We start from the raw sequence: 19,408 nt of genomic DNA on the forward strand, positions 1-19,408 counted from the left end.
GAAAATTCTTCCTGGTTTAAAACGAAAACATTTTTTTCTTTCTTCTCCTCCATCTCTGCAGTCTCAGGAGGAAGTCTGTGATTTGCTCCATGCCGCACCTTTCCAAAATATCTTGCCACGAGTCTACATCAAAGGTAAGAAACCACAAAGAGCAGCTTAATAGCCAACTTGAATTTGAATTTCTTGCTCACTTACTCCCAATACACTCATGTCAGCAGTCAGAAATGGAGAAGGTTAAAGCTTTGGGAAGCTATTGAGTAGTCACAGAGTATAGAATTGGAACTGGTACTCCAGGCCTTATTCCTTGGTCCTGCTAGAACATCCCTAGTATTTTGCTGTCTAGCCTTGAATCCTTCAAGTGATGGGGAACTCATCAGCTGCCGAGGCCAAGGATTCCATCGTTGGACAGAGAAGATAGAACATTTTTCCTTATAGTGAGTTCTGAGCACACTTGCCAGAACCAAGAACAGTTAGTTCGACGTGCTCCATCCAAGTTTTGGAATACAAATATGTCACCAGGTCCTCTGAGAGTTGTTTCTTCCCCAGTTGCCCGGTGTGTCCTGAATCTCACCATCTCTGCCTGCTGCTCCTTTTACAGAGGGGGAGCGTCTAGAGGTCCGGATGAAACGCCTGGAAGCCAAGTATGCCCCGCTTCACCTGGTTCCCCTGATAGAGCGGTTGGGGACTCCTCAGGTATGATCCTTCTATTGTGGACTCTGAGAACTAAAAGGAGCTTTAGAGGGAGAGCATGTGGTCCAACCCCCTTATTTTACGGGTGGAGAAACTGAGGCCCAGAGAGAGGAAGAGAATGTCTAACCCCACGAGGCCTGCCTGTGGACCTGTATTTCTAAGGTCCTCTCTCCTATGATCATAAAAGGCATGCTCTGCAGAAGGCAGCCTCTTCTCTCAGAAAACATGGCAAGTATTTGGAGCACACTGAAGAATCCGATCTGCCTAGGTGTGTCACACTGCAGGTGTGTCACACTGATGAGCTGCCGTAGAAGGCCCCCTAGCATGCCACCCACCTTGTACTGAAAACATGACTAAACATTTGGGTTCTTTGAGTCATCCCAGAGAGAATTCAGATACTGTGGAGGGCACACGTTCTTTTTTGGTCTTCAGAGCTGAACAGAGGAGATCCTCTGAAGATTTCCTTTTAGGGAGAAATCCCCCAAGCCAGCAGCATATAAATGTGTCTGCCCCACTGTTGGTGTCATTGTACAAGAATCTGGCCCCTCGCACCCAGGGTTTGGCATGTGTTTCCACTTTAGAAGACTGTGAATTCCTTCCCTGTTCTGGTGAACACCATTTCCTTGGGACCGATAGAAATCTCAATTTGTCAAATGTTGAGTATATAACAAACACAAGCCTAGACATTCTGTGGGAGGAGAAATGCCAGTTTTATAAATTCTCCCAGCCCTCAAGGAATACGTCCCGAAGACCAAGAAATAGTTAACAGAGTATTAAATTCCAATCTAGATGGGGTTCAGGGGACTCACATAATATCTAGGTCAGTGACAGAAAAATTCTGCTACATATTTAAAGTCAGGAGGTTTTAGCAGTACTGCATTGTTTGCATTTGTTTCTGGGACAAGTCGAAATGACCTGATTTGTTGCCCAGTGCTATCATGGAGAGAATATTGTGGCAGGGGATCAAAAGACAGGGATCGCTGTCCTAACCTCACGTCTCAATTGTGATAAAACCTAGTGCTAGACATTTAATATCTTAGTCTTTGTTTTCCCATCTTTAAAATGGACTAATAGTTGTTTTACATCCTTAGTTGAGCTGCCTTACATGATCATTTCGATGGACAAATAAGTAAAAGTCTTTCAAAAACACAAAGAATTACATAAAGGAGTATTGAGATATCATTTCTCCTGCAAGGGGCACTAGATATAATCAAAGTACTCCAAGCAGAAATTTATTTCACATACTCATGTGCTTTTTCTATTCCCTTGTTCACTCAGAAAAGAAAGGCAGATAGAGAAGAGAAAAATCCCCCACTGGCAGGAATAGAAAAGAAATGGATAAAACTTATATTAAATCACACACACACACACACACACACACACACACCACCAGAAATTGGGGGTATTTGCAGCCAATAATTTATAATATACTTTTTCAGAGCAAAAAGAAAATGATAGAGACACCAAAAGAAAAAAGGACAGGAAGGAAAACTGACAACATAAAAAAATATAAATGCCAATAAACATAAGACAAAGTGTTCAGCCTTACCAGTAATCAATGACATGTAAACGAAAAGAACAGGGTACAACTTTTCATCTCTCGAGTTGGCAAAGAACTTCTCTTAATTATAGAGTATTGGTGAAGGTACGAGGAACAGACTTCACACAGATAAATACACAGTGGGTCAGCTTTTCTTGAGAGTAGTTTGCCCCTTCATAGCAAATGCCTTTTAAAATACTAATCCTCTTCTAGTGAGGAGTTCTATTTGTAGGATTTTATCCTAAGAAAAGAACCAGAGATAAGCTCAAAAAGTGTTATGTTTAAGGCTGGTTGTTTAAGAGTTGTCTGTAATAGTAAAAACTTTTAAACAATGTGAAACAACCAACAAGAATAGAGGACTAAAATGATGTATGTCAGTGACCATTTTATGTAGCCACTAAAAAAATCATGTTACTGAAAATATTGAAGGAAATGGGTTTTTAGATTTCTGATATCTTAAGAGAAAAAAAGCAATACAGATGCTATGGTCCAAATTTTGTTAAGTACAGATGTACATACATCCTCACATACATAAAAATAAATGAACAAATTATTCCTCAGTATTTTGAGAAAGCTCATCTCTAGTGAGGTTTATGGGAGATTCTTATTTTCTTATAACATTAAAAAATTGTTTTTCCAGATTTTACCCAGCGACCATATTACTTTCATAATTCATAGGAAAAACTATAAGGGTGAGCACTTTTTCAAGGAAAGGACAAAGCTTCTAACCGTTTCAACCAAGGCCCCTTTGTCTGGCTGTAATAGGTGGGGCGGGGGGCGTCGTCACAGAAGTCCAATCTGTCTGCAGATTTATAAACCCCCTTGCTAATGTTTTAATCCCCCCCACAATTGTCAGGCCCTGAGGACCGATTCAGAATAAATACACAGGAGACTAATTAATAACCCAGAACTCTGTGTTTATTACTGTATGAAGGAGACTATTCATGACTCAAAAACAAACACAGATCCGGTATTTCTTTCCTGAGCATCTTCACTGCTCCAGGCAATCTGCAACAGAGAACCACATACTCGCCTAGTAGAGAGCTGCCCGATGAGAACAGAATCGAGCAGTGGGTTCAGGATTTTAAGAGATGTTTCCAGCGAACGGGGGCAAATTGAGTGGTCCCTTCTCTGCTCAAGCGCCATCTTTCTCTGCCCATGGAATCAAGATGAGTCACTGCAAATCAGGGTACCCTCTCCTTTCTGTTTGAAACACATGGTGTCAAATTCTTCTTCCCCAATCCACGCCTTTTTTCCTAGACTTCTTTCAGTTTATAGTTGTCATGACAACTGCACTCCTGGCCACATTCCTAACAGGCTCCAGCAGTGGTGTTTCCTGATTTATTTCCCTCTGTGGGTTAACTCAGAGGCTGTCCTCTTTTGGGGGTTCCAGGGCAGAAACTTGCAGCCAGAAGTCAGGCAGGCTCCGCCCCTGACACCCTATAAAATGAGCTCTCTAGGGAGACCACCCGCTGGGGACCCAATCCCATGAGTGCCCTATGGACCTCTGTGTCTGAGAAGCCAGCCCTCTTTTGCTTTGTCTCTAGCTTTGGAGACCTTACTTTGACCTTAGATCTTAATATCTATCTATCTTACTTTGCACATGGCTTTTGAGATCTCTATTCCTAGATATTTTTACTCGTAACGCAGACGGTAATATATTTTGATGTATTTGTCTAGCCAGCTGATTATTGAGATGCAATACCCAGAAGGCAGACGAGGAGCCAGTTTAAATTATTAATAAAGATTATTCACAGTGGTCAGAGGACTTCTAATGGGAGGACATAATTCTGTAAAATCAGTGCCAAATTTTAAAAGAGTAACATATGCTCGTTGTAACACCATTCAACTGTATAGAAGTAGTTAAAGTAAAAAGTGAAAATCTCACCCACTTCTCCAAGCTCATCTGCTCCCACAACTGATTTAATCCTTCTGAAATGTTTTACACACACCCCCACATCTACTGTGTGTGCCTATCTGTGGGATTGTGTGTTGTTGGTGTCTTTTAATAGGATTGTAGTATACATCCTTTTCTGCAACTTGCTCTTTTCACTTAACAATTAAAAAACCACTGATCCGACTGCCAGGATTTAGGTCCCTGCTTTACCACTCACGGGCTGCCTCTCTGGACGTCAGTTTCTTTATCTGTAAAATGGGGATAATAATGTCACCTCCTTCATGGGGTTGCTGTGAGGAATCAATACTTATCAAGTGCTTAGAACAGGACCTGGTGTGTTACACACACTCAGTGAGTATGAGCCAGTAGAAGTAACAGAGTATACTAGCGATAGTATCATCTCAGTTTTTTTCAATGGCTACAAAGCATTTCATTCATTATACGGGTAAATCAAAAAAATTTTAAACTTTTCCTCTATCAATGGCTCTTAGATTTTACCCACCAGAAGACTTTCCTGCTTTTGCACTCACTTTTGTAAAGTTAGTGCCCTACTCTGGGCAGGATATCCATTCTGGCGAGTGACTTCCAGGTGCAGCCAGCTCCAGGGTTTAGGAATCCCTGGTGAGAGGTGGAAGAGGAGGTCAGAGATGTAGATAGAAGGTTTATATACCCTTCCGTTCCCAGCAAATCGCCATCGCTCGGGAGGGTGACCTGCTGACCAAGGAGCGGCTGTGCTGCGGCCTGTCCATGTTTGAGGTCATTCTGACCCGCATTCGAAGCTACCTGCAGGACCCCATCTGGAGGGGCCCGCCACCCACCAACGGCGTCATGCACGTTGACGAGTGTGTGGAATTCCACCGGCTGTGGAGTGCCATGCAGTTCGTCTACTGCATTCCCGTGGGGACCAATGAGTTCACAGCTGAGTGAGTACCCCTAGGGAAGACACACCCAACTTGCTTGTTTCCCCCAAGAGGCATCAGGCTACCAGAGCCAACCAGAAAGATGGACAGGGGCGGGGTGGTCTGGCAACTGTTTATTGAGCACATACTATGTGCCAGTTGCTGTGTTAGGTGCTGGACATACACTAATGCTGAACAAAACATGACGGTTCCTGGGCTCATGGGGATTACAGGGCCTATGGAGAGACGTCAGGCACACCGGCATTGCAGTAAGGGCAGGAGGGGGCCGGATGCCTGAGAAGAGAAAGGAATAGTGTATTGAATGTACACCCCAGAACTGAGCCTTGAACATTGCTGGTATTCAAATCTTAGACGGGAGGAGGGACCGTCCCAGGAAAGGCAGCAAGTGGTTGGAGGCAGAGATGAAACATATGCCTGTGAGTGTGCGCCCTGGGGACATGGGACGTCTCGGGGCCTTTGAATGGGCAGCAGGGAGCCCTGGTGAAGGTTTGGCATGAAGAACCTCACTGCCCATCTCACGTCCCCACAAAAGTGCAGTGTTCATAGAACAGAGAAAGCCTTCCTGGCAGAGGTCAGGCCCTAACTCGTGCATGGTAGCCTGGCTCAGGAGGCCCCTGCTCCTGAAAAATGGGGGGGCTTTCAGAGTAACCCAAGCCTGTCCCCAGAGGAGACAAAAGCAGAGCCCAGATCTCTCTCCACTCACCCACTACACATCCAGAGCAGAGTAGTGAGGAAGGCAGACAAGGCCTGTCCTCAAGGAGCCAGAGCTCTAGAGACAAAGCCCGTGAGGGCCACAGAAGGCTTCCCTAGGAAGGGGTGTTAGCGCTGGGCTGGGAAGGCTGTTTCCAGCCACTGCTGGGCCTGGACTTTGCAATGGGGAAGCAGGGAACCTGCCCAGATTGAGCTGCGACTGCTATTTGAGGACAAGGAAGTGAGCAGAGATGACCCCATGGCCACCCAGACTTCCCCAGTTGCTGTTGAGAATTGGGGGTGGGAGAGGGTACGCAGGCTGAGCTTTACCAGCCCCAAGAGTTCTCAGCCCCTGCCCCACACCAGCAGCCTCTGTTTCTGTGCCCACTGTGCCCCATCCCTGCCTGCTCAGCCTCCTCTGGCCAGCTGGTCTCCTGGTTTGAATGGGCCCTTCTCCTCACAGGTGTTCCCTGACTCCTTCATGGAGCCAGAACAGATTCTTCTTTGACTTGCCTGAAATAATCAGCTATGTAAATCTCAAGGACTGGTTGAATGTCTTCTTTCACATTTGTCTTCTTCAGAGGTGATTTTGTCTTACCTCGGTGGGGCAGCAGGCTAACACCTTTTTGTGGTTAGAAAGGCTTGTAATATAACCACAGTCCCTGGAACAAACAAATCCATGCTCGCAGCTTTCCTTGTACCCATTTTACAGATTAAGAGAATTGGTCCAGAGACGGGCCTGCTCACTAGCTGTACTCCTGGTCCAAGATGAGGACCCCCTCCCACGTCCCTCCCCTGCCTCTCATCCACTGCCACCTCTCCCTGCTTCCAGGCAATGTTTTGGTGATGGCTTGAACTGGGCTGGCTGCTCCATCATCGTACTGCTGGGCCAACAGCGTCGCTTCGACCTGTTCGACTTCTGTTACCACCTGCTGAAAGTACAGAGGCAGGACGGGAAGGATGAAATCATTAAGAATGTGGTAAGCAGCTCATGGCTGGGGCTTGCGTGATGGGGCCATGCCTGACAAGCAGGCTTTCATCCGAAAAGGCGGGTGAGCTACTTCAGGAGCCAACTCCCCACACTGCAGGAATGTACAAAGACACTCAGCAGCTGGGGACCTCCTTGTAGGAAACCATGAGTCACTTGCTCAGAACACACTGGGATGAATCAAGTCACCCCGCAGGGCAGGGCCAAGCTCCAGACCTGAAATACACCTTCCCTGTGCCAGGCAGACTCTGCTGAGGCTGGGTCCTCATCTCACAAACTTTTACTGAACACGAGAGTTGTGCAGGCACGGGCGTGGGGTAAGCAGGGCTGCTGTGGGGGCACTGAGAAGGGCTGTCTCAGCCAGGCTGAGGGACAGGGAAGGGTTGGCCCGCGGGGGCTTCCCATAGAGGCGAGGCTGGGGCTAAGTCCAACGACCAGCAGCAAATAGCCAGGCAGAAAGTGGGTGCAGGGTGGGGAGGATATCTCAGATAGAGGGAACAGCTGGAGCAAAGACTCAGGAGCATGGAGATGTTCGGCTGGAACAAGGGGTGGGTCTCCGGGACCAGCTGAGAGAAGGGAGCAAGAGCCACCTCATCAAGGCGTTTTTTGCCATTGGGGTAGAATACACGTAACATAAAATATACTGTTCTGACCATTTTTCAGTGGATAGTGGAGTGTATTAGGTGCATTCACATTGTTGTGCAACCATCCATCTCCAGAACTCTTTCAGCTTCTCAAACTGAAACTCTATGTCCTTTAAACACTAACTCCCTATTTTCCCTATTTTCTGGTAACCACCTTTCCACTTTCTGTCTTCATGAATTGGACTTCTCTAGGTGCTTCATACAGATGAAATCCTCACTTAGCATGATGTGTTCAAGGTTTACCATGTTTTAGTGTATGTCCGAATTTCCTTCCTTTTTAAGGCTGAATAATATTCCATAGTATGTGTGTACCACATTTTGTTTATCCATTCATCCATCGATAAACACTTGAGTTGCTTCCACCTTTTGGCTACTGTGAATAATTCTGCTATGATCATGAATATACAAATATCTGTTCAAGTCCTTGCTTTCGTTTCTTTTGGCTATATACTTAGAAGTGGCATTCCTGGATTATATGGTAATTCTACTTTTAATTTTTGAGGAATCACCATACTGTTTTCCATAGTGGCTACCATTTTATATTTCCACTAGCAATGCATGAGAGTTCCAATTTCTCCCCATCCTTCCCAACACTTGTTATTTTCTGGGGGTTTTTTGGTAATAGCCACCCTAGTGGATACAAAGTGGTATCTCATTGTGGTTTTAATTCCCATTTTCCTGATGATTAGTGATGTTGAGCGTTTTTTCATGTGCTTATTGGCTATTTGTTTATCTTCTTTGGAGAACTGTTTATTCAAATCCTTTGCTCACTTTTTAATTGGGTTGTTTGTTTTTTATTGTTGTTGAATTGTAAGAGTTCTTTATATTTTCTGGATATTAATCCCTTATCAGATACATGATTTGTAAATATTTTCTCCCATTTCATGGGTCGCCCTTTCATTCTGTTGACAGTGTCCTTAGATGCACAAGTTTTTAATTTTGATATAGTTCAGTTTATTTTTTCCAGTTTATTACCTGTGCTTTTGGTGTCTCATCCAAGAAATCATTGCCAAATTCAATGTCATGAAGCTTTTTCTCTCAGATTTTTTCTAAGAGTTTTATAGTTTTCTCTCTTATGTGTAGGTCTTTAATCCATTGCGAGCTAATTTTTTATATAGGGTGTAAGGTAAGGATCCAACTTTTGCATGTGCATATCCAGTTTTCCCAGCACCATCTTTTCTCCATTGAATGGTCTTGGCACCCTTGTCAGAAATCATTTGACCATATATGGAAGAGTTTATTTCTGGGATGTCTATTCCATTGGTCTATACGTCTGTCTTCATGCCAGTACCACACTGTTTTGATGACTGTAGTTTTGTAGTAAGTTTTGAAACTCACCAAGGATTTTACAGCCAAGTAACGTTTGATTTCCAAGCTGTTGGAACCCACAGAAGGCCTTTAAACAAGACAGTCACATGATCATTAAAGCATTGGGACCCTGCACCCCAACCTCACTGAATTCCTCTCTTGCTCTCCCTTTATTTCCATATCCTCTCTTCCTGCCCGTAAACAACATGGCCCTGTCCTTTGCAGCCCCTGAAGAAAATGGCAGACAGAATCAGGAAGTACCAGATCTTGAACAACGAGGTTTTTGCCATCCTGAACAAGTACATGAAGTCTGTAGAGACAGACAGTTCCACCGTGGAGCACGTGCGCTGCTTCCAACCACCCATCCACCAATCCCTGGCCACCACCTGCTAGGCTGACGGTCCTGCAAACCCGCAACCTGGAGGAGGAGAAGCAGCAGGAGAGAGAAAGCCACAGCCACAGCCCTGCAACAGGGTCCAACTGGACGGTGTATGGGATGAACCTGGAAGCAAATAAGCACCTCCCCAAACACATCTGCACCTCCCGAGGGCTGGGCCTGTGCATGCTTTCCCATGACATCTCCGTGGTTGTTTTTCTGTAGTGTAAATGAAAACAAACAAACAAAAAAAAAACAGGGCAGTATGTGCTTTTTTTTTTCGTTTTTCCCTCAGCTGTGCTAAGAGCCCTAGTGACACCCTTTCTCCATCTCACGACCCCAACCCACATCCGTGGTTGCTTCCCAAAACCTCCTCCCAAGATACCTCCTTCCTAGCACCCACGTGTGACCTCAGAACTGAAGTTCAGAGATCGGGAAGAGAGTGTAGCAATGCCCCAGCATGTCAGCCTGGCCTGACGGGCATGCCTCCACCTACTGGCTTCTTCACCTCCTCGGGCTCCCTTACCCCATTCTTCCAGGTGATATCGCCTGCTCAGGATGCCAGGGATTCTACCACCAAGAGTACTCCTGGACCAGGTGCTGAAAGCCATGGTGAATGGAGGACAGTTTCCTGGTATTGGCATCATGATAGATGGTGTTGGGTCTGTGCTTTCATAGGCTCCCCAAACCACACCTTGACTCCCCTCTCACAGCTCTCCTAGCGAGAACTCAGAAATGCATTCACATCAGTATCCCACTGAGCAGAATTAGGGTAGGAAGATGGTCAGGCCCAGTGTGCAAAGAGGTACTTAGGAACACAGCCAGGAGTCCCACAGTCCAAATCGGAAAGCTGTTAGACCACCTCATCAGCTTGATTGTGAGATGGTTCCTGTCTTCATTAAGCAAATACCTAGCGAACACCAGGCTACACAGGGCGACGGACGCTGGGAATGCAGCACTGAACAAGCCAGGCATGCCCAGCCCCCAGCCCAAAATAGGGACATGTCTTTGTACAGACTCTGTCATCAAGGAAAACTCCCATGTGAAAGAAAATATGAAGAGGTTATTTTAACAGAAGCCAGAAACATCGTGGGGTCAGGGAGGTAAAGAGTATAAACCCCTGTCAATGAGCTTTAGTGCCAAGATATACCCCCAAGACGGCATCCTGTTTTAGTGAATCAGGACTTCCATTGTCCTAGAAACGGAAAGATTCTTGAGACATTTTATCTTTTGCTCTTAACTTCTCAATGTTCCTTAACTTAGATTTTGAGGCATGGGACAGATGTTGAGGTATGAGATAGGCATAGCTCCTTCTATTTCCCAGACTGGACCAAAATTCCTTGCAGAGTCTCCCCCCAAGCATGGGGAGACTGTTTAGAAGGACAGTGAATGTCCTTTAGAAATGAATGTCTCATTACAGAGCACCTCATCCTCAAAGGAAGTCTGTAACTTGTAATAAAATATAAAGCGAGACATTTATTTCTCTATCCCTCTGCCCCAGTCCAGGAAGGAAAGGAAAAGAGAAAATAGAACAGTAATGATGCCCTCCCTCAGGGCGGATGGATGGAAATGGTTACCATTAATCAGATGGACCATTTTACTCCCATGGAGAGAGCGCAGACGTGTACATAGCAAGAGGCGTGTGTGATACACTCATGCTCACCAGGGAGGAGAGAAGTGGGGCTCACCACATGTGGTCCAAAGGTCTCATACATCAGGGCTTCCTGAGATTAGCACACTGGATGCTGATTCCTGCCCCGAACCCCCGAAACCCTCCGATTCTGCCCCTGTGGGCGTAAGGTCTAGAGACCTGCACTCTCCACAAGCTCTCTGAGTTGTTCCCTTGCAAATGCAAGTCTGAGGACCGCTGCTGTAGAGATCCACTCCACTGCTAACCTTGGGCTTTGAACCCCTTCTGAGCCATGAAAGAAAATATTTGTAGGAAAGTGGTTCAAGGTAGAAGGTGGGAGATCCTCCTGTCTGGAGGTGCTACTTGCTATTCTGATTTCTTAATTTTTCCTCTTGGCCATAGATGTATCCCACAGGCAAAAGGGAGAGGGTTCACCACATGGTAGAACTACAAGATAGAACACGCATTCAAATCTGACCTAGACTCTCTAAGTTCCAGAGCCTTCCAAATCTTCAATCCTGTCCAGAAACAGTAGCTCTTGCAGACAGATGACCAGCCCTTAGGTCCTAGAGAGCATTCCAGATCCTTGATCATTGCTTTCGTGGAGATTTAGATCATCCATTTGAGGAGACCACTGTTTCAACAACCTGCCCCTCCCACTCTGCATTCCTAACCTTGAATTTGACACTCTGGGTGGAATCCCATTGTCCTCAAGAGATTCGATCCCAGTAAATTGAGGTCTTCACCTTCGGGAGAGACATTTCATTTCCCCAGCTTGCCAGCAACATCTATTTAATAAGCACCGAACAGGTTTAATATTCTTTCCTCCCTGGTGTTACTGCCCCCGTTTTGATTTTTTTGTGTGTCTAAGAACCAGGAAAAAAAAATCTTAGGTTTTAAAAAGTTTTAACAAAAATGTTTCAGAAACTGTCAAATGTACCATATTTGTATTAAGAGTTGTTGGGGATTTTTGTACAATGAATTTACATTTATTTATGGTGACTTCTATTTACGCTTGTGATCAAATAATGATGTTAAATTCTTAAATCCTATTTGCTATGCAGCTGAAGATGATATTTTGCTTTGTATTTTGGGGTACCTACCTGTGGTGAGTCTATAAACATTCCCATCTTCATTAAAACTGCTCCCAAACCTATGAAACCAGCATCTTGGCCATGATTCAGGGTCGTATTCCTGCATTAGTGGGTCTGTGGAAGGCCACGGAACTAGGAAATCAACCCGCATGGAATGGAAGGAGATAAAGAGCCAGCAGGAGATAAAGAGCCACAAACCAAGTCTGTGATGACTTGGTTTGCTTTCTCACTGAGGGAACTATCTCTTTACAAATTGACTTATACTGGACAAGATAAAGGAGATAGTTCCTGCCCTTAGGGATTTCATAGTCTCACTGAGTGTAACTGTATACCCTAGATCCCTAGTTTGAAGAAGAAGGGGAAAGTAATACTTACTGGGTCCTGATGTGTGTGGGCATGATGCTGAATCCTATTTATCTGTCCCTGTGCCTCAACCCCACAGTCACGTTATGAGTTACATCCCACCTTTGACAGAGAGGCTGACAGGGTGTTCATTTTCATGTAGTTCTGGGCCATAGCTGGGGTTTGGACCCAGTTGCAAAGCCTGGGCTTTTGCTGTTGGTACTACAATGAACAGACCCCACAACTAGACTTGGGGATTTGATCACTGGAATTGTCGGGGCTTGGGGTCAGATTGAATGGAGCCTGGGGTCAGTAAGAGTGTGGAGCCTGGTATCAGGAGAGCACCCAGCATGGTGGCTGGGGTACCTTCAGCCTGGGAACCTCTCACGCTCATCAGAAAGGATGACATTAGAAGAACACTGGAAGGATCTGTTTCCAACCAACACCAGTGTTTGGAGCCTCAGTTTACACAGCACCAGCTTCCTTAAAGACCGTCCACAAAAATGAGTCCTAGGGCACTGGCGACTCTCCCACTGCGGTGACCTTGGTCAGCCCTCTAATCTCTCAGGGCCTCTGTTTCCTCCTCTTCAAATTGGACAGAATAATCCAAGATCCTTCCAGCTCTGACGCCTGATTCTAGGTCATTCCTCACTGGTGTACTTTGAGGGGCCTGACTACTTCACAAACGCAAAATCTTCCTTAGCCAGGTATCACCACCTCCAGGGAGTCTTACCGTTAGGGCTTATATAGTTGGACTTGTGTCGTTGGAGGATTATCAGGCCTGAGACATAGATGCTCGTGAAAAGAGATTCCATGGGCAAATCAATCGGGAACACCTCGTGCTCTTTTTCCTCTTGAAGATCTGAGTCCTACAGAAACTAATGAGCCTGGGTTAACACCACGTCGCCTAGTGGCTATGAACTTGGAGATCCATTTTTCTGCAACATTAGCGACCCTCTCATGGAACACACTTCAAAAAATATTAAGATGTAAAAAACAATAACCCCCACAGGAAAAGGACCACTTACACGCAGGCAGTCATGGTACCTGGCCACAAGTAAGGAAGCAGGGACTGGCAAGGATTGAAGGATTTCAGATGGAAGGGGAATCATATTTGTGATGAGAGAACACAGGGTAGTGGGGTCTACTCGTTTGCTAGGGCGGCTGTAACAATATACCACAGACTGGGCAGTTTAAACAACAAACATTTATTTTCTCACAATTCTGGAGGCTGGAAGTCCAAGAGCAGGGTGCCAGCAGGGTTGGTTTCTTCTGAGGCCTCTCCTTGACTGGTAGGTGACCATCTCCCTGGGTCATTAATGGTCTTCCCTCTTGTGTGTCCAAATCTCCTCTTATAAGGACACCAGTCATATTGGATTAGAACCTACTCGTATGAGCTCTTTTTACCCTAATTACCTGTTAAAGGCTCTGTCTCTACATACAGTCCCATTCTGAGGTGCTGAGGGTTAGGGCTGCACCATATCGATGTGGGGAGGGGTCACAGGTCAGTCCATAGCACTGGGAAAGAGGAGGATAGCTCTGGGGAAGATGCTGAGGGCCCTGGACTGTGAGAAGACTGCGATGCCACTGCTTTGAGACTCAGTTCTTGAATACTATTTACAAGACTCTGTAATAGATTAAAAATCTATCATGGCCATGGACCCAAAGGAACTCATGGGGTTGTAGGAGGGTGGGATGAGACGTACGTACAGTGCACTAGAGTGTGGAGTAGAATGGGGTGAGGCTAGTCGTCACTCTCATTGACTGAGCTTTCTTCATGCCAGACCTCAGGAAAAGTGCTTTAAATGCTTTATTCATTTAAACCTCACAAGTTGGAGGATATAGATACTATTACTTACCCCCATTTTACAGATCAAGATACCGAGGCACTGGTCTCAGAAGGTAAGGGATAGAGGTAGGAGTCTAGTAGGTCTGGATCCAAGTCCCACCTCTTAACCACTAAACATGTGACAGCCCTCTGTGCCAATGCCTCTATCCTAAAGGATCCCAAGAGACAGAAACACCGAGTGATATTTTTGAGATCAGAAGGAGAGTGTTTTTCCTGTTGGGGTAAGATGGAGAGGACGAGGGGAGTATCAGGGAGGACTTCATGGAAGAGGTTACTACAATTTAAGGGATTTTTATATAATGCAATTTATATAATAAATTATATATATAATGTGTTTATATATTACATATAAATTTATGTATAAAATGAAAATATTTTGTAATATTTTCTGTAATAACAATAATGATACATGATCCCATTAGCACAGGTAAATGTAATATGTAAATGCATGGTTCATTGCTGAATCTAAGCGTTGCTTTTAAAATCTTATTGACAAATTCAGTGATTCCCCTTATCAGAGCAGAATTTCAAGTTGAAATTAATTTTCAAAGCTAAGAATTAAAATGACTCAAGGAAGTTTGTCTAATTAGGCATGACTGACAATAGAACACAAATGATATAAAAATCTTGATTATAGAGAGTTCTTAAGTGTTCTTACCACACCAGAAAAATTAGAAAAAAAGGTAACTATGAGGTGACGGATGTGTTAATTAACTTGATTGTGGTGGCCTTTTCAGTGTATATGTATATCAAAACATGTTGTACACTTTAAATATATACAATTTTTATGTGTCAATTATACCCCAAGAAAGCTGGTGGGGTGTAATCTTGATTATAGAAACATAGTAATACTGCCAAATGAAGGCAAGAAAAATTAAATGTATAGAATAAGTGCATATTAATTTATGAATTAAATATGTCTTCAGTTTATCCAAGCATTGCTGGCCCAACAACAAGACACCCAGAAAGACGCAATGATAATTACATTCAGTCATCTTTGGTATTTTTGCTAACTTGCAGTCATAAAACCTATCACTTTACATGTACCTTATTTTGTGTTATAAAGGTATATTTTGTCATCAGGAAGACAGAACATATTTTATAACAGTTTAATAGCTTGATTTAAAACTTATAATTATTTAGAGACATATGGTATGTTGCACTTTTGCCCCAGACCCTGCAGATGGTGGGAGGGGGCTGGCTCTGATCACACCTTCAGTTCCCCTAAGGAGAATAAAGCCGGAGGTGGGAAAGGAACAAAGACATTTGCTCCCCTCTGAGTGAGGAGGAGAGTAACCAGCCCCCAAAGCCAGTCCCCATCTGGTTTGATTTACTCTGATTTCCTCAGTCTGTGCTCCCTTCTCAGCCTGTTCCCAGCCGTTCCCAGATGCTGCACTGTCTGACTGGCCCAGAGCTTCCGGCAAAAGGGGGAAAGTGGAGGGTTTCCCTGGGAAAATATGCTGTGAGATGCTATCAGAGCTAAAAATATGTGGCCCCTAAGCTCCACCTTCATTAGTCAGAATAAAACCCAGGGATTTCAGCCTTCTGGAGTTTCAGACCAACAGGAAAAGAGGGAATCAAAGAGCCCCTGATTGGGGCTTCAACTGTTTCTGGCAAAGAGCCCAGCCCTGAGCTGAAGAAGGCGCACTGGATTCATTGGCAACTGCAGTGGGCAAGGGGCTGACTCAACAGAACAGCTTGGGGTCAGCCCATCTAGGGCTACCACATCTTCTCAACTATTTTACTTCTCCCATTGTCAGCATCCCCATTTTATACTTAAAGACCCAAACCCAGGAAACAATAGACGTTAAACAGCACACCACTGGCTTTTTTCAGTTCACCCTGAGGCCCAGGATCTCCTTGACCCCCAGACACTCACACCTGCCCGGAATGCCCCTCCCCCACCGCATCTCACTTCCCTCTCTTCACAGACTGAGGCTGTCACTCAGGAGACCCTGCGCGCTGCGCCATTTGTCCTGCGGGGTGTCCGGCGGGGTCTCAGCTCCTGCTCCCCACATAAGAATGCAGGACACGGTAAGGCCAAACAGGAACACCTATGGAGCCATAAGTAGGGGAGTCAAACCAATATATTCTCACCGGCGGCATCCGCCTCTCTGCAATCCGCTCTTGCTAGCTCCCATTTCTCTGCTAGCGTAGCCACAGCCGTTATATTAGTGACCAATAACTTACGGGTTACAGCTGACAGCCAACTAGCCACAGCTGCTGGCCATCTGATGACAATTGATGGCCGTTTACTACCCGAGCCAGCACCTTTCTATTGTGAGGCCGAGAGCCTGGAAACTGCTTTTTTGGGGCTTTGTCCCCACACTTCACCCCTACAGGGTCTCGCCTCATAATCTACGCGACAACTGTCTTCCGCGAGGGTCCCTGTGCGAGGATCCTGGAGGTGAATGCAATATCCCGGACACAGCCAGGCTCTCTGAGCAAGCCAGGGTTTCTCAGGGCACCACCAGTACTTCTGGGCACAGCCAGACTTCCTGGGCTTCTTAGGGTACCACCAGTCTCCCCGGGCACAACCAGGGTTTCTCAGGGCACCACCCCAGTACTTCTGGTCACAGCCAGACTTCCTGGGCTTCTTAGGATACCACCAGTCCCCCCGGGCACAGCCAGGGTTTCTCAGGGCACCACCCCAGTACTTCTGGGCACAGCCAGACTTCCTAGGCTTCTTAGGGTACCACCTGTCTCCCCGGGCACAGCCAAGGTTTCTCGGCACCACCAGTACTTCTGGGCACAGCCAGACTTCCTGGGCTTCTTAGGGTACCACCAGTCTCCCCGAGCACAGCCAGGATTTCACAGGGCACTGCCACTCTCTCTGGACACAGCCAGACTTCCTGGACACAGCCAGGGCTCTCAGGGCACTGCCACTCTCTCTGGACACAGCCAGGGCTCTCAGGGCACTGCCACTTTCTCTGGACACAGCCAGACCTCCTGCACTCAGCCAGGGCTCTCAGGGCACTGCCACTCTCTCTGGGCACAGCCAGACTTCCTGGACACAGCCAGGGCCTCTCAGGGCACTGCCACTCTCTCTGGGCACAGCCAGACTTCCTGGACACAGCCAGGGCCTCTCAGGGCACTGCCACTCTCTCTGGACACAGCCAGACCTCCTGCACTCAGCCAGGGCTCTCAGGGCACTGCCACTCTCTCTGGGCACAGCCAGACTTCCTGGACACAGCCAGGGCCTCTCAGGGCACTGCCACTCTCTCTGGGCACAGCCAGACTTCCTGGACACAGCCAGGGCCTCTCAGGGCACTGCCACTCTCTCTGGACACAGCCAGACTTCCTGGACTCAGCCAGGGCTCTCAGGGCACTGCCACTCTCTCTGGACACAGCCAGGGCTCTTAGGGCACTACCACTCTCTCTGGGCACAGCCAGACTTCCTGGACTCAGCCAGGGCTCTCAGGGCACTGCCACTCTCTCTGGACACAGCCAGGGCTCTCAGGGCACTGCCACTCTCTCTGGGCACAGCCAGACTTCCTGGACACAGCCAGGGCTCTCAGGGCACTGCCACTCTCTCTGAGCACAGCCAGACTTCCTGGACTCAGCCAGGGCTCTCAGGGCACTGCCACTCTCTCTGGACACAGCCAGGGCTCTTAGGGCACTGCCACTCTCTCTCTGGGCCTCTCGGGGTACCGTGCTGGAACAACAGCGGCTCACATCAAGGTGCTTACATATTATCAATGGCGGCCAGTCAAGACACAAAAGCAAACATCTGCCAGTCCCACTACATGGTGGTATGTTCCCAAACAGCCAAGCGTCCATTAAATCAGGGATAGAAGGCAATTACTCATAGTCCATAGTCATTCTCCAGGGCTGTCCTGGGGGTGAGGGATGACCTTGACCTCACCCTCATCTCCCAAGGAGGACTCAGCAAGTGTTTCCTCCTGGGATAAGTCCCGCATCCAGGCTGCGTCAGCAAGCAGTTCCCAGCCCACAGGGCAGCAACAACCTTCGCTTTCTCCAGCCTCTGCTGGTTGGGGAACCGTCCACATCTTTCCACCCCTCCACGGGGATCGAGCTCTCCGGCAGCTGCTCCTCCTGGTCTTCCTCAGACTGAGCTTTCACAGGAACAAACTGCTCCACTGCCCTTCGGAAAGCTCTGGCCGGCACCATATCCTGCCGACTACGCCATGTGTCATGCAGGAGACCCTGCTCGCTGTGCCATTTGTCCTGTGGGGCGTCCTGCGGGGTCTCAGCTCCCGCTCCCCACATAAGAACGCAGGACACGGTAAGGCCAAATAGGAACACCCACGGAGCCATAAGTAGGGAAGTCAAACCAACATATTCTCGCTGGTGGCTGGGCTGGAGACACAGGAAGCAGGATATACATAATCTGCCTAACAGCAGTCCGCACTTGCCAGCCACCATCTTCTTGCTAGCCCCCATTCTTTCTGCTAGCGTAGCCACAGCCGTTACATTAGTGGCCAATGGCTTACGGGTTACAGCTGACGGCCAACTAGCCACAGCTGATGGCCATCTGATCACAGTTGATGGCCATTTACTACCCGAGCCAGCACCTTTATGTGAGGCCGAGAGCCTAGAAACTGTTTTTTTGGGGCTTTGTCCCCACACTTCACCCCTACAGGGTCTCTCGCCTCACAATCTACGCGACAAGTGTCTTCCGCAAGGGTCCCTGTGCGAGGATCCTGGAGGTGAATGCAATATCCCGGACACAGCCAGGCTCTCTGAGCACAGCCAGGGTTTCTCAGGGCACCACCAGTACTTCTGGGCACAGCCAGACTTCCTGGGCTTCTTAGGGTACCACCTGTCTCCCCGGGCCACAGCCAGGGCCTCTCAGGGCACTGCCACTCTCTCTGGGCTCAGCCAGACTTCCTGGACACAGCCAGGGCTCTCAGGGCACTGCCACTCTCTCTGGGCACAGCCAGACTTCCTGGACACAGCCAGGGCTCACAGGGCACTGCCACTCTCTCTGGGCACAGCCAGACTTCCTGGACACAGCCAGGGCCTCTCAGGGTACTGCCACTCTCTCTGGACACAGCCAGACTTCCTGGGCTCAGCCAGGGCTCACAGGGCACTGCCACTCTCTCTGGGCACAGCCAGACTTCCTGGACACAGCCAGGGCTCTCAGGGCACTGCCACTCTCTCCCTGGGCCTCTCGGGGTACCGTGCTGGAACAACAGCGGCTCACATCAAGGTGCTTACATATTATCAATGGCGGCCAGTCAAGACACAAAAGCAAACATCCGCCAGTCCCACTACATGGTGGTATGTTCCCAAACAGTCAAGCGTCCATTAAATCAGGGATAGAAGGCAATTCCCCATAGTCCATAGTCATTCGCCAGGGCTGTCCTGGGGGTGAGGGATGACCTTGACCTCACCCTCATCTCCCAAGGAGGACTCAGCAAGTGTTTCCTCCTGGGACAAGTCCCGCATCCCGGCTGCCTCAGCAAGCAGTTCCCAG

General features: G+C 47.4%; 1 protein-coding gene across 7 annotated transcripts in view; it reads left to right on the plus strand.

Annotated features, from left to right (window-relative positions):
* Positions 1-11,846, plus strand: part of CYFIP2 (cytoplasmic FMR1 interacting protein 2) — a 114,016-nt gene extending 102,170 nt beyond the window's left edge. For all 7 annotated transcript variants that reach the window (XM_081035493.1, XM_081035495.1, XM_081035499.1 and 4 more), the window contains 5 exons: positions 62-134; positions 599-693; positions 4,812-5,050; positions 6,570-6,717; positions 8,903-11,846. In XM_081035493.1, coding sequence (XP_080891619.1) covers positions 62-134; positions 599-693; positions 4,812-5,050; positions 6,570-6,717; positions 8,903-9,070 — 723 coding nt within the window. In that variant the 3' untranslated portion in view covers positions 9,071-11,846. The remainder of the gene's footprint in view (positions 1-61; positions 135-598; positions 694-4,811; positions 5,051-6,569; positions 6,718-8,902) is intronic.
* The last annotated feature ends 7,562 nt before the right edge of the window (positions 11,847-19,408 follow it).

This window comes from Rhinolophus hipposideros (genome assembly GCF_964194185.1).
Source record: "Rhinolophus hipposideros genome assembly, chromosome: 23".
NCBI classification, from domain to species: domain Eukaryota; kingdom Metazoa; phylum Chordata; class Mammalia; order Chiroptera; family Rhinolophidae; genus Rhinolophus; species Rhinolophus hipposideros.